We start from the raw sequence: 13,104 nt of genomic DNA, 5'->3' as shown, positions 1-13,104 counted from the left end.
TCTACTTACCCCATTCCTCCTGTTGGGGTGCACTGCATGCGCATGCACACCTCACATTTGGTGGGTGGTGGGCACTGTGCATGCGTGCGCACAGTGCGCGTTTGGCGCACAGCACGCATGCGCAGCCAGCGAACTGGTAGTAAACTGATTCAGATTTCCCCACTGTTCCACATTTCCCTCTGATGCCATGTCAATTTTTTTCTTCAATTGTGGAAGCTTGTACCAAAAATGTAATCAAAGATGCCAAAGCGATCACCTGAGTCAAATTATATTCCTTACTAATAAAATGTGATTTGGATTTCTTGTCACTTATATAAACAGAAATTCTGTAATAAAATGATACATACTGAATATTTTTACCTCACTTCATTCCAGAAAACAAGATTGATATTTTATTTTTGATTGATGGCTCAATGAACGTGGCTGGCCAGTTTCCTGCTGTTCGAGAGTTTGTGTTCCAAATTATTTCTGACCTGAATGTGGGGCCAGATGCTGTACGAATAGCTGTAGCACAATTTAGTGACAATGTAAATGTGGAGTTCAACTTTGACATCCCATCCAAGATAGAAATCCTTCAGAAAGTGAGAAAGATGAGGATGAAAGGAGGAAGGCTACTGAACATTGGAGCTGCATTAGATTATGCTGTAAAAGACATCTTTGTAAAACATGCTGGGAGCAGGATTGAAGAAGGCGTGCCACAATTCCTGGTTCTTCTTGTGGCTGGGAGATCAGATGATACTGTGGATGAAAGTGCTGATACCCTGAAACAAACTGGTGTGATTACTTTTGTTATCCAAACCAAGACCTCGGATCCAGTTGAATTAGAAAGGATAGTTTATGCCCCTCAGTTCATTCTAAAGGTTAATACCCTTTCTCAAATTGGAGACATACAACCTGAAATAGTCAATCTGTTGAAAACCATAGAACTTAAACCTCAAGGTATATTTCTTCATTTTTATTTATCACTTGATGTTCATTATTTTTTAAAATATTCAGACTGACTGACTGACTGATTAATTGGGGTGGTTTGATTAATTGGTTACCCCACTGCAATCAAACAAATGTTCAGTCATTTGAAAGATCTGATTTTCTATAGCCTACTAAAACCAGTCAGAAGGTGACACATAGGCAATCAGATATAATTCTGAAACCAATACACTTTGGCAAAATTGCAAACACATTCCTCAGCTGAAAACTGACAAACAATTGTGGGCTGAACCCAAATTTAGAACAAAGTTCAGGACCATTTTTCATGGTCAATAAACTTGGAATGGGAAAAGCTAGCTAGTTCTCCTTTTAGGAATTTTATTCTGGGAAATTTCCAGGGACATGTTTTGCTACAGAAATACATCACCCATGAAACCCCTAATAATGTCATCTTAAAATAATAATAGAAGATTCAATCAGGGCTTCACAATATCACAGAAAAACCCCAGTTGTGCAAGTGCAAGAAGCGAAAACCAATGTGAATAAAGATTCTAGTGACTCTAGGAGTCTCAGAAATTAAAGATTTTTCAGCCCTGAAACTTGTATCTAGTATCAATTTATTTGTCAGGGCTGTGGAAATACAAAATTATTTGGGGAAAGGGAATCTCATTACCAACTCTTCCAAGGACTCTTTGTAAATAAACTGTTTTACTCTGACCCTAGTAATGGAAAAGCAACATTCCTTAGGAAGTATTTCAGGGTAGAAATGTACCACCTCTACCCTCTTTGTGATCCTGCTGCAGATGACATCAGGAAAGCAACAATCCAGAACATAGTCATTGGGAAGTGACTATGCAATGTAGAAAGTTGAGAAAAGAAAATTTGAAAATATCAAAAACAAAAACAAAAACAAAAACAGTTGTATTATGAAGGACACAATGTTATTTCAAATCTTTACGTTCAATAACAGAAGATTCCTCTGAGAAACTAGTAGGTCTCATACGCTCCTCGTCTATCAGCAAATTCTGAAATGAACATCTTTGGGTTTCACGTCATTGTTCCTTTATGATGCCTTTTCTTTCGTTGTTTTCCCAATTTTTTTAACTGTGTTAGTAGAACAAGCAAAGTTAATTCACTAAAATATAAAAATGAACACATTCTAAGAAATGATTGATGTGAAGATGAATCTCATTTTTTCCTTCTGAATCTATGAATCTGAAGTTCAGAAGAAGAATGATGTATTTCTGATAGATGGTTCATATGGCTCCAGACGTAGTTCCACAGAATTTAATACTTTTGTACAAAGAATTGCTGATAATCTGGATATTGGTCCTGATAAAGTCCAGATTGCTGGACTTTAGTCCAGCACAGTAATACTATCAGCCTGGAGTTCCTTCAGAACGAATACACTGTGAAAAGATTGAGATGATCAAGGTCACCCAGAGATGATCTCCTATGGGCTCTTCATTTAACACAGGGGAAGCCCTAAATTAACTTGTTAGGGATGTGTTCCTGAGCCCACCTGGAAGCAGGATATCTGAAGGTGTCCCATAGTTCTTGGTTTTGCTGTCAGCTAAAAAGACAAGAGATGATGTCAAAAAAGCTTCCTTGGATCTGAAGATGATCCTTTTAGCATTGGCATTGAAAATGCAGATGTCACTGAGCTGCAGACAAATTTTTTCGTTTCTGAAATTGCTCTCCTTGTTTCTGGTATTAGTGAACTGAATACAGCAACTCATTTCAGAGTCACCCAACTGACCAGGGCAAAAATAGAAGCTTTCGCCACTGAGCTGATTTTTCCATCATTTGGCTCAGGGGATTTTAAAATTATTATTATACTGTAATTTGCGACTTAAAATAAACAAAGCAAATAAAGAACATGGGCTGGCCAAAATTAATTGCTGCTGCTTTTCAAAAATCACTATTTTCAACAGCCTGCTCACTTCAGAATTCTGAATGAGACAATCACATTTCTAGAACCATATAATTAGTAAAGCCAAAAGATATCTTTATGAACATTTCTTAAGATTTTATTTTTCTCAATCCCCCGCCTCCCATTTCCATAAATAAGGCCAGTAAAGAATTTTCCTTTTTTAAAAAAATACAATCACTATTTCTTCCCCTAATGCCCAGAAAGGATAACAGTGCTGGTCATTATGAAAAATGATAACTGGCAGGTATCCACCCAATTGCTGTTCTGTGTTACTTTACTAGTGACCCGACTTCCCATGCATATTGACATAGAAAAATAGGCAAATATCCTTTATAATGATGATAGTCTTCTATATATTGAATATGATCGTCTTCTGCATATAGCAATAGAATAGCTGATACTATGTGGTATTCCATTTCAGAGGGATTCTAGGCTAACAGGAGTTGCACATCACCACAAACCATTATTTATTCTTCTAAATATAGACATGTAAGATTCAAGCCATCACATAGATTTTTGTTAATATTTTATTCAATCAGTATCTTTGTTTCTATGATACAAATGCTCTGGAAATGTTTTAAATACATTCAATTGTAATAAACATACATTACATATTTCAACAATTGCATAGCTTAGTAAAGCAAATAGTATATATGGATACCCTCTATGTCTCCCCCTGAGAATTTTATGGAAGAAATGGGCAATAGAAAAAGGTAAGTAAAATCTATAAACATCATATATCAATTTAATCAGAAACACTATTTTCCAATCAACTTTTCAGAGTTTATTTTCTATAGCTTTTTAATAATATTTTGTACCGTGTGGCTGTTAATATTAGTTAATTAATTTCTTTAACCATGTTGAATTTATTTGCTAGTATAATTTTGACTGTCATCTAATATCATTTTTTGTTCTATAGCAGATACAAAGAAAGACGTCGTTTTCCTTATTGATGGCTCTCAGTTTGCAATTTCTGAATTCCCTTCAATTCGTGAATTTATCGAACGGCTTGTAAACAATATGAATGTGGGTTCAGATGCTACTCGAATAGCTGTAATTCAATTCAGTGATAATCCCAAAGTTGAATTTTTGCTGAATGCACATTCTACCAAGGAGGAGGTGCTAGCTGCAGTGAGAAGACTAAGTCCCAGAGGTGGGAGGCAAGTGAATCTTGGTTCCGCCTTAGAATATGTGTCAAAGAATATCTTTACAAGGCCATCTGGGAGTCGCATAGAGGAAGGAGCACCTCAGTTTTTAATCCTTCTTTATTCCCACCAACCTCATGATGATACAGAGAACCCGGTACACCAGATCAAACAGATTGGTGTGGCTCCGCTTCCTATTGGAAAGAATGTAGATCCTGAGGAAATGACCAAAATAGCACTTAGTCGTGATTATGTATTTCAAGTGTCAACTTACCAAGATCTACCTAGTCTGGAACAGAAAATGTTAACCCCTCTTACAACATTAACTACCCAGAAAATTAAAAAAATCATTGCTGATACAAGTCGCCCTCCAGGTAAGATGATTTGTAGGATTGTCTGCATAGAACATTTCCCCATCATCTCCCTATCTTTCCTGCTTCCTTGTTGCAGTGACTAGCAGAGAGGAGCCTTATTTTTGGCATTTGGCAAGACAGAGCTGTAATATTTCTCTAGGCCCAAGCCAAGTTTTATTTCTCTATTAGGATCAGAATGACAACCATCTCACTTGGGAACCAGGGTTGCCACATTTTCAGGGATCCAAAGCACCAAACAGAATTGTAAGAGGTGTTTTTGATTTTTTTTAAAAAAAGCAGAGGAAGATAAATTGTAAGTTCTGCATTTGACCACTGGTCCTTTTGGACCAGCTTTACCTCTCAACTGACAGGACTTTAAATTGTCTACTGCTGCTAACCCAGATTCTCTTCACTGAGACAGGAGCTAGCCAGGGCTTGAACCTGCATATTAAACATGATCTCCTTTCTGTGAGAAAAAAACTGGTCTTATTCTGTTTTCCCATTGTCCCCACCCCTCATTGTAGACATTGACAGTGAAGCAATGGACATCGTCTTCCTTGTTGACAGCTCTGATGATGTCAGACCAGATGGACTTGCTCACATTCGTGATTTCATTTACCGGATTGTCCAGCAACTAGATATCCAACCAAGTAGAGTGAGAATTGCTGTTGTCCAATTTAGCAATGAAGTGTTTCCCGAGTTCGACTTAAAAGCCTATCCGGCCAAAGAGAGTGTGCTACAAGCCATACGACGCTTAAGGCACAAAGGCGGTTCTCCCCTGAATGTTGGGAAAGCTCTGGACCATGTCATGAAGACTCTCTTTATCAGATCAGCAGGAAGTAGGCGAGAAGATGGAGTCCCCCAGCAGTTAGTCCTCTTGCTTGGAGGGAGATCCCAGGATGATATCAGCAGGCCTTCTATTCTGGTGCAGAACTCTGGGATTAGAACTCTGGGAGTTGGAACAAGACAAATAGACAGTGCGGAATTGCAAAGGATCACCAGCAATCCTCAAACTGCATTTATTGTGAGAGATTTTACTGAGCTCCCAGCATTAGAAAAACGGATCTTTGCAACACTTTTGACAAGACAAGTGCCAACTGAACTACCTACTGAGGTTATCGCTGGTCAGTCTTTCATTTTTAAATAAAACTGTGGAGTTGGAATAATATTCAGGGGGATTTAAAGAAATAGGTGTATGAAAATGAAAATTGCTTTCAATAGTATCTATAGCTGGAGTCAACACACTGCTTTGTATAAATAATTAAATAAAAATAGACAGTTTGCAACAGAGTTATTGCATGAAAAGACAAAGTTAAGAAAATAGCATTCAATTTTCTTTATAACATTCAAAGATCAATATAGTTTTCACATTGTACATTTTTGCATATTTAATTAGAGGTTCAGTTTAGAACTTGCTTTTGTGTAAACAAGGTAGAATGAAATTACCCACCTCTAATCAACAAATCTAGACCTCTTGGGTAATTCAGCCTTGCAGCCTAAACTGCTTATCTCTGATATAGCTCCTGATGACTCTCAAACCAACTTCAAAATTTCCGGTCTAAATTTCAGTGGGTTGGCAACAGGGCCAGAATGTTCTCAGTCTACCTTTGGCTACTTATATGACCTGATTGGTTACACTACTGCTTCTGGCCCTTCTCATGTATACCAGAAAGGCAAGCCTTGGTGCTTGGCAATTGGGCAGCTGAGTCTACTTCTGCCTGCCTTTTCCTTTTATGGTTTGTTTTCTTCTAATGAGCTCCTTTTCTTTTCTTTCCCAGATTTTTGCCCACACAAACACCTTCATCCCTGCTTCCCATATTATTTCCTCTGTCATCAACACAAAACCCTTTCTTTTTCTTTTTCCCTTTTATGGTATCATTATATCCTCCCATGCTACCATAATTAAAGCAATAGTGAGTGAGTTGTTCTTTTGTTCATGTGCCCCTTTACTGGTCCATGGAAGCTTTGTTAACAAGGAAGAACTGATTGTTCAGCTTCATACACATAAAGGAGTAACTTTTAAACTAAAAGGTGTTAAAAATTAAATAAGTTTTAAAAGGTAGTAAAGAAAGGGGGAAGGGAATCTTTGTAGTACTGTGGGCAGAGGATAGAAAAGTAAGGAAACATGCTTCACCCAGCCTGGGCAGAAGCCAAAATGATGGATGGGCTGAATGGAACATGAACTTTGAGAGGGCCACTGATGGATCAATTGAAGATTATAGGAAAGGGACTTCCGCTGGCTCCGCGAGCTTTGAAAGACGTTCTTTTGAGAGCGTCTGCTCCCTGGCTCCGTTAAAGCCCCAGAACAGCCGACAAACGCTGTCTGGAGGCTTGAAATTCTCCCCCAGGGCAAAGGGGAGAGAGAAGAGCAGGCAGGTGGAGGTAGAACCCCCCCGAACGCCCTAGGAAAAATCCTGGGGCGCGAAGGGTGTGCGTTCCCTAAAAGCCTGCCAAGCCGCTCCAGACCAGGGACGTCTCTGCTAATTAGCTAATTAGCGGAATTAGAAGCCGCGACCAATCTTGCTGAATGGAAATGAGGGAATTAACATCTTGAACTAACAGCAGGCGGAACGAGCAAGGAGAAATCAGACTGCAAGTATTTTTTACCTAACTCCAATGCCTAGAGCCTCCTTCGGAAGTAATCACTTAGTACTTTGCAACAATATGGCGATTGAAGCTTGAAAGGGCGGGGGAAATGGAAAGTTACAGGAAAAGTTTCGTTTTGCTGGCAGCCCTTCGCTTGGGAAAAAAAAAAGAGCTTTTGTGCTGACAGAAGGAGGATTTTAAACGTTAATTAACATTGGGAAATCTTTTGAGGAACTCTTCTTTTTGACTCTGAGTAAATATAAAGACTAATTTCAAACTGGAAATGGCCTCAAAGTCTGTAAAAACTGTTCCTACTAAAGGAACTGGGAGTGCTGGTAGCTCCCCAGCTCATATTCCTAGATTACAAGTTTCTGCTCCCCCAGCGGATCCACAGACTTTAACGTTGGAAATGTTGCAACAAGCTCTCCAAATCACACAAAATAAAATTGTTGATGTGATTGATGAAAAAATTAAGGAAACAATGAAAAAATTAAGGAAACTAATGAAAAGATACAGGCTGTGTCAGATGAGATTGCAATTCGCAATCAGGGAATTAGGGATGATATATTAATGGCATTTAAGTGTCTGGCAAGCAATATTGAGATGGTGGATGACAGAGTTGAGGAAATTAAACAATCTTCTGAAATTTTGGATAGCAAAATAGGAGAAGCTCAAAACAGAATTCAAAGGGCTGAAGACGATGTAATAATGGTACAATACAGAGATATGGAATTTGCTTTAAGATTTAGAGGGGTGAAGGAGAATAAACAAGAGAATTTGAGAGAAATGATGTCTGAGGCATTGGCACTGCTGGTGGGGGAGTCCAAAAATGATCTGGGCTGGCAGATGGACAAGCTGTACCGTGTTAACTCCTGGATTGCTAGACAGAAACATCTACCAAGAGACATTGTGATATATTTTACTACAAGGAGAGTACGCAACGAAATTTTACAGGCTACTTTTAAAAACAAGCTTCGGGTGGAAGGCCAGGAAGTAATGACAATGAAAGAAATCCCCCCTAAGTTCTTGAGAGCTAGAAGGGAGTATGCCTTTCTGGTGGATGAACTGAGAAAACGTCAGATACAGTACAGATGGGAGGTGCCAACTGGACTAGTGGTGACTTATTCAGGAGAGAGATATCGGCTTAACACAATTTGGAAAGCAAGAGATTTTCATACTAATGTATTAAAGGCTGGCACACCCAAATCAACTAAATCACCAGAAGGCAAAAGAAAGAAAGAAGTAATGGAAGCTGAGACAGAAGAGCTCCTGACAGTAGTTCAGGGGGGAGCTTTGGCTGATCAAGAAGAAATACAAATTCAAATGGCTACTCAAGAGTTGGCGCTGATTGATTTCTCACAGTTACCAAAGGATCAAAGACAGACCAGATCGGTGACAGCTAGACTCAAGGAAGAATTAAGACAGCAACAATCCCAGATGGCAACTCAAGAAATGATTCAAGATACTACTAGAACAGGAGCAGTGGGGGGAGCAAGACCTAAAACTCAAATGAGATCAGAGCATCAGGACTTGCTTCAGAGGCTCCAAAGGCCCAGAGATGGGAACTAGATTTTTGACTTGGAACGTTAATGGCTTGAATTCTCCACAGAAAAGAAGAAAAATATTTCACTATCTTAAGCAATTTAAGAATGAAGTAATTTGTTTACAAGAGACTCATATAAGAATACAAGATCAAAAGTATCTGATTAATGCAAGACTTGGTACATCTTACGTAGCAGCAGCACCAGAAAAGAAAAATGGTATAGTTATATATTTGAAAAGAGACTTAGTTGCTAAATTAATTGAAGCAGACGATCAAGGCAGATTTTTAGCGATAGAACTTTTAGTAAAAGGAGAAAAAATACTTGTAATCGGAGTTTATGCCCCGAATCAACAACAAGAAAACTTTTATAATTTACTACATTCAAAATTGACACACTGGGCATATAAAACTTGTATCCTGTTAGGCGACTGGAATGGTGTTTTGGATGTTAAAAAAGACAAGATGGGACCTAAACAAAATGTGTCAACAAGAGCAAAATTGCCCAAAGCGTTTTGGGAAATGATGGATGACTGGGAGTTGAGTGATATCTGGCGTGAAAGAAACCTGGAAGAAAAAGATTTTACTTTTTTTTCAGATAGACATCAATCCTTTTCAAGGATTGATTTTATATTAATTACTAGCGATCTTTTATCCAGGGTGAAAAATACGAAGATTTGCTCAAGAACATTGACAGACCATAGTCCAGTTTGGCTGGAATTGGAGTATGAGAAAGGGCCTAGGAGGTCCTGGAGGTTAAATGATAATTTGTTTAGGTATGAAGAAAATGTAAAAGAGTGTAAAAAATTTATGAAAGAATTTTTTGTTATGAATATGCAAAAGGGCACATCGATGGAAATGGTATGGGATGCAAGTAAGGCATATATGCGAGGAATTTTGATATATTTGAATAATAAATATAGAAAGAAACAGGGGACAAAAAGAAAAGAATTAGAAGATGAGATTAGTAAACAGGAACGGGCTTTAGTAGCTAATCCAACAGATAAGAAAATTAAAGAGGCAATCAATTTATTGAAAGGTCAATTTAATATGTTAATAGCAGATCAAGTGGCAACTAATTTAAGATATGCAAAACATAATACTTTTTACAATGCCAACAAACCAGGCAGGTGGTTAGCATATTTGTTATGGAAAAAGCAAAAATCAAGGACAATAGAGAGAATAAAATATAAGGGTAAAGAGGTTTATGAGCAACAATTGATTAAAAAATCTTTTTTAGAGTTTTATTCTGTATACTGGTGACAAAATTAAAGATATAGATATAGATAGATATTTGCAGAAAGAGAATATTTATACAATTTCAAATGAGCAGAGGGATAGTTTAAATCAATCGATAACTTCTGAGGAAATTGCGTTAGCAATTAAGCAGTTGAAAGTGGGTAAAGCTCCTGGGACGGACGGTTTGACGGCTATTTACTATAAAACCCTACAGGAGGAAATGATAGAACCGCTGAAAGAATTATTTAACAATATACAACAGGGAGGAGAGGTACCTCCAACTTGGAAGACAGCATTTATTTCGTTGATCCCAAAAGAAGGGCATGACGATACAGATCCTAAAAATTATAGGCCAATTTCATTATTAAATACAGACTATAAGATATTTGCAAAAATTTTGGCAAATAGATTAATGACAGTCATGCAGCAAATGATTCACCATGATCAAACTGGTTTTATAAATGGTAGACAAATGAAGGGTAATGTAAGGCAAATTGTTAACTTATTAGAGTATTTGGGAAGGAACAACCAGGTCCCCGCAGTGCTTGTGTTCTTGGATGCTGAGAAAGCCTTTGATAGATTGAATTGGCAATTTTTACTTAAACTAATAGAAAGGATGCAATTTGGAGAACAATTTGTACAATCTATTAAGGCAATATATCAAAAACAAACAGCGCAAATAATAGTTAATGGTGGTTTAACAGATGTTTTTAATATAGAAAAAGGAACAAGGCAAGGCTGTCCCTTGTCCCCGTTATTGTTCATTTTGACGCTGGAAATGTTATTAAACAAGATACGCGAGATGAATACAATTAAGGGAATTAAAATTAAACAGCATGAATACAAGGTACGAGCATTTGCGGATGACCTGGTTGTTACCTTAACCCAACCGGTACAATCGATTACAGCCTTGATGGATATAACCTGCTTATACGGACAAGTATCTGGTTTTAAAATAAATGCAGCTAAAACAAAAATAATAGCTAAAAATATGGTTAGGAGCCAAAAAGAAGAGATAGAAAGGTTAACAGGATTTGAAGTAGTTAAGAAGGTTAAATATCTGGGGGTCTATATTATGACCGCAAATACGAAATTATATCAGTATAACTATGAATCATTATGGCACAAAATACAGAAAGAGTTGGACAACTGGAAAAAACTACAACTGTCTTTGCTGGGAAGGATAGCTGCTGTAAAAATGAATATTTTACCAAAATTTCTATTTCTTTTTCAAATGATACCAATACTTAAAAAAGATGAGAATTTGAAGGAATGGCAGAAGGGCATAAATAAGTTTGTGTGGGCAGGGAAGAAACCACGAGTCAAACAAAAGATATTGCAAGATACTAGAGAAAGAGGTGGTCTTAAGACGCCCAATTTAAGATTGTATTATGAAGCTGCTGCCCTCTCAGCAATCACAGATTGGATAAACTTAACGGAGGAAAAGATATTGAATATTGAAGGATATGGTTTGGCGTATGGCTGGCATGCTTACTTAGTGTATGATAAGAAAGTAGATAAGACTTTTAAAAGTCATATATTAAGAAATGCTCTATTGCGTGTCTGGAAAAAGTATAAATATAAACTAAATGATAGGTTACCAATATGGACAGTACCCAGACACGCGATAGAGAACATAAATTTAGAGCAAAAGCAAGATAAGATTACATATAAGGAACTCCTTTATAAGGAAGGAGTCAGACTACAGTTAAAATCCATGGAACAATTAAAAGAAGAAGGGACTATTAAGACTTGGTTTCAATATGGACAGCTGCTGGCTAGATGGAGAGAAGATCAAAAAATTGGTATTTTGCAGCAGGATGAGAATTTGATAAAGCAAATAAGAGATGAAGGTCAAATGCACATAAAAAGGTTGTACAATGCATTATTGGAAATAGATTCAGAAACAGACTTAGTCAAGGGTTGTATGATAAAATGGGCACAAAATGTAGGTGAACCAATAATGATGGAAACATGGGAAAAGATATGGGTTAGAAATGTAAGATTTACACAAGCACAAAATTTAAGGGAGAATTTTTACAAAATGTTTTATAGATGGCATTTAGACCCAAAAAAACTAGCTTGTATGTATCCAAATTTACAACCCAAGTGTTGGCGATGTGAGTGTGAAGATGCTACATATTTTCATATATGGTGGACATGTAAAAAGATTAAGGCTTTTTGGATAAAAATATGGTGGATTATTCAAAATATTTTGAAGAAAAAAATTAAATTTACACCACAGTTTTTTCTGTTGGGAATAGTTACGGATTGTACTGTAATAGAGACTAAGCTGGTTTTGAACTTAATAACAGCTGCCAGATTACTGGTGGCACAGTACTGGAAGAAGGAAGATCCACCTACTATTGAGGAATGGACATTAAAAGTTGTGCATTTGGCGGAAATGGCAAAAATTTCATCATACCTTAAAGACCATTCAAATGAGAGATATATATCGGAATGGAGAAAATGGATTGATTACATACAGAAGAAGTATCCGAATAAGAAGATTCATATAGCTTATGAATGAAATAATATTAAGTAGTTTATGTTTGTTTTTTTTGAGTTATAAGGAGTTAAGGACCTAGGGAGAATATGAAATGTAATAATTTGTTAGCACATTTTAGTTCTTGGTTTGTGAATGCTATACCCTGTGCTCGTTCTGGGAAGTCTAGGGAGGGGGGTGGGGGGAGGGAGGGGAAGGGAGGGTGGGAAGGGGAGGGGGGTTGAGGGGGGAAGGGTGGGGGGGGTGAAAATGTTTGTATTTTTCATAAAACTTTTCAATAAAAAAAAAAGAAAAAGAAAAAAAAGATTATAGGAAAAAGGTGGAGAACATATTCAGTGCTGCAATTCAAGCTGAAATGGCTGCCTAGGCCAATGACCAGTCATTCGAGGGGAGGGGCCTTGGTACTAGAATAGAATGAAGTGCCAGAGACCATATGCTCTGGGGATCTTAAGACTGCTTTGCTTGGGGAAATAAATAGCTTTGAATTGTATTTAGAAAACATAGGTAGGGCTAAATCTGCAATGGGCTAGGAAGGGAGGAGGACAACATCACGTGTTCCTGCAGTTAGAAAGAGGTTGGTGACCTGCACTGATGATGAGCCAAGCAAATGGGGATCTGCACCTTGGCTATACACCAATTTCATCTCGTGTTATATTTCAGTTTTGTCTGCAGAAATTGAAATCCATGTACAGTACTTAGGAAGGTGGACTGGACTGTTTATTTAATTAAGATAGATGCAATAGTTTTTAAGGAAGGAATTTTTCAGAAGGCAAAATTATTAAAATGAAAACTTTCATTTATTTATTAATAATGCAACAACAGACAGCCATTCCACTGGATAAGAATGGAAAGAAAATAACTCTTTCCCCACAATC

General features: G+C 37.4%; 1 protein-coding gene across 23 annotated transcripts in view; it reads left to right on the top strand.

Moving 5' to 3' along the window:
* The window catches only part of COL6A3 (collagen type VI alpha 3 chain), a 151,456-nt gene that overhangs the window by 68,275 nt on the left and 70,077 nt on the right, over positions 1-13,104 (top strand). For 13 of the 23 annotated variants that reach the window (XM_087885845.1, XM_087885843.1, XM_087885827.1 and 10 more), the window contains 3 exons: positions 376-939; positions 3,780-4,379; positions 4,883-5,482. In XM_087885845.1, coding sequence (XP_087741971.1) covers positions 376-939; positions 3,780-4,379; positions 4,883-5,482 — 1,764 coding nt within the window. The remainder of the gene's footprint in view (positions 1-375; positions 940-3,779; positions 4,380-4,882; positions 5,483-13,104) is intronic. The other 10 variants (XM_087885859.1, XM_087885855.1, XM_087885831.1 and 7 more) reach the window with 3 other exon arrangements.

The sequence above is a fragment of the Pantherophis guttatus genome, chromosome 1, assembly GCF_059756535.1.
Source record: "Pantherophis guttatus breed Tessera chromosome 1, ASM5975653v1, whole genome shotgun sequence".
Lineage (NCBI taxonomy): Eukaryota > Metazoa > Chordata > Lepidosauria > Squamata > Colubridae > Pantherophis > Pantherophis guttatus.
This window is presented reverse-complemented; position numbering and strand designations above follow the sequence as displayed.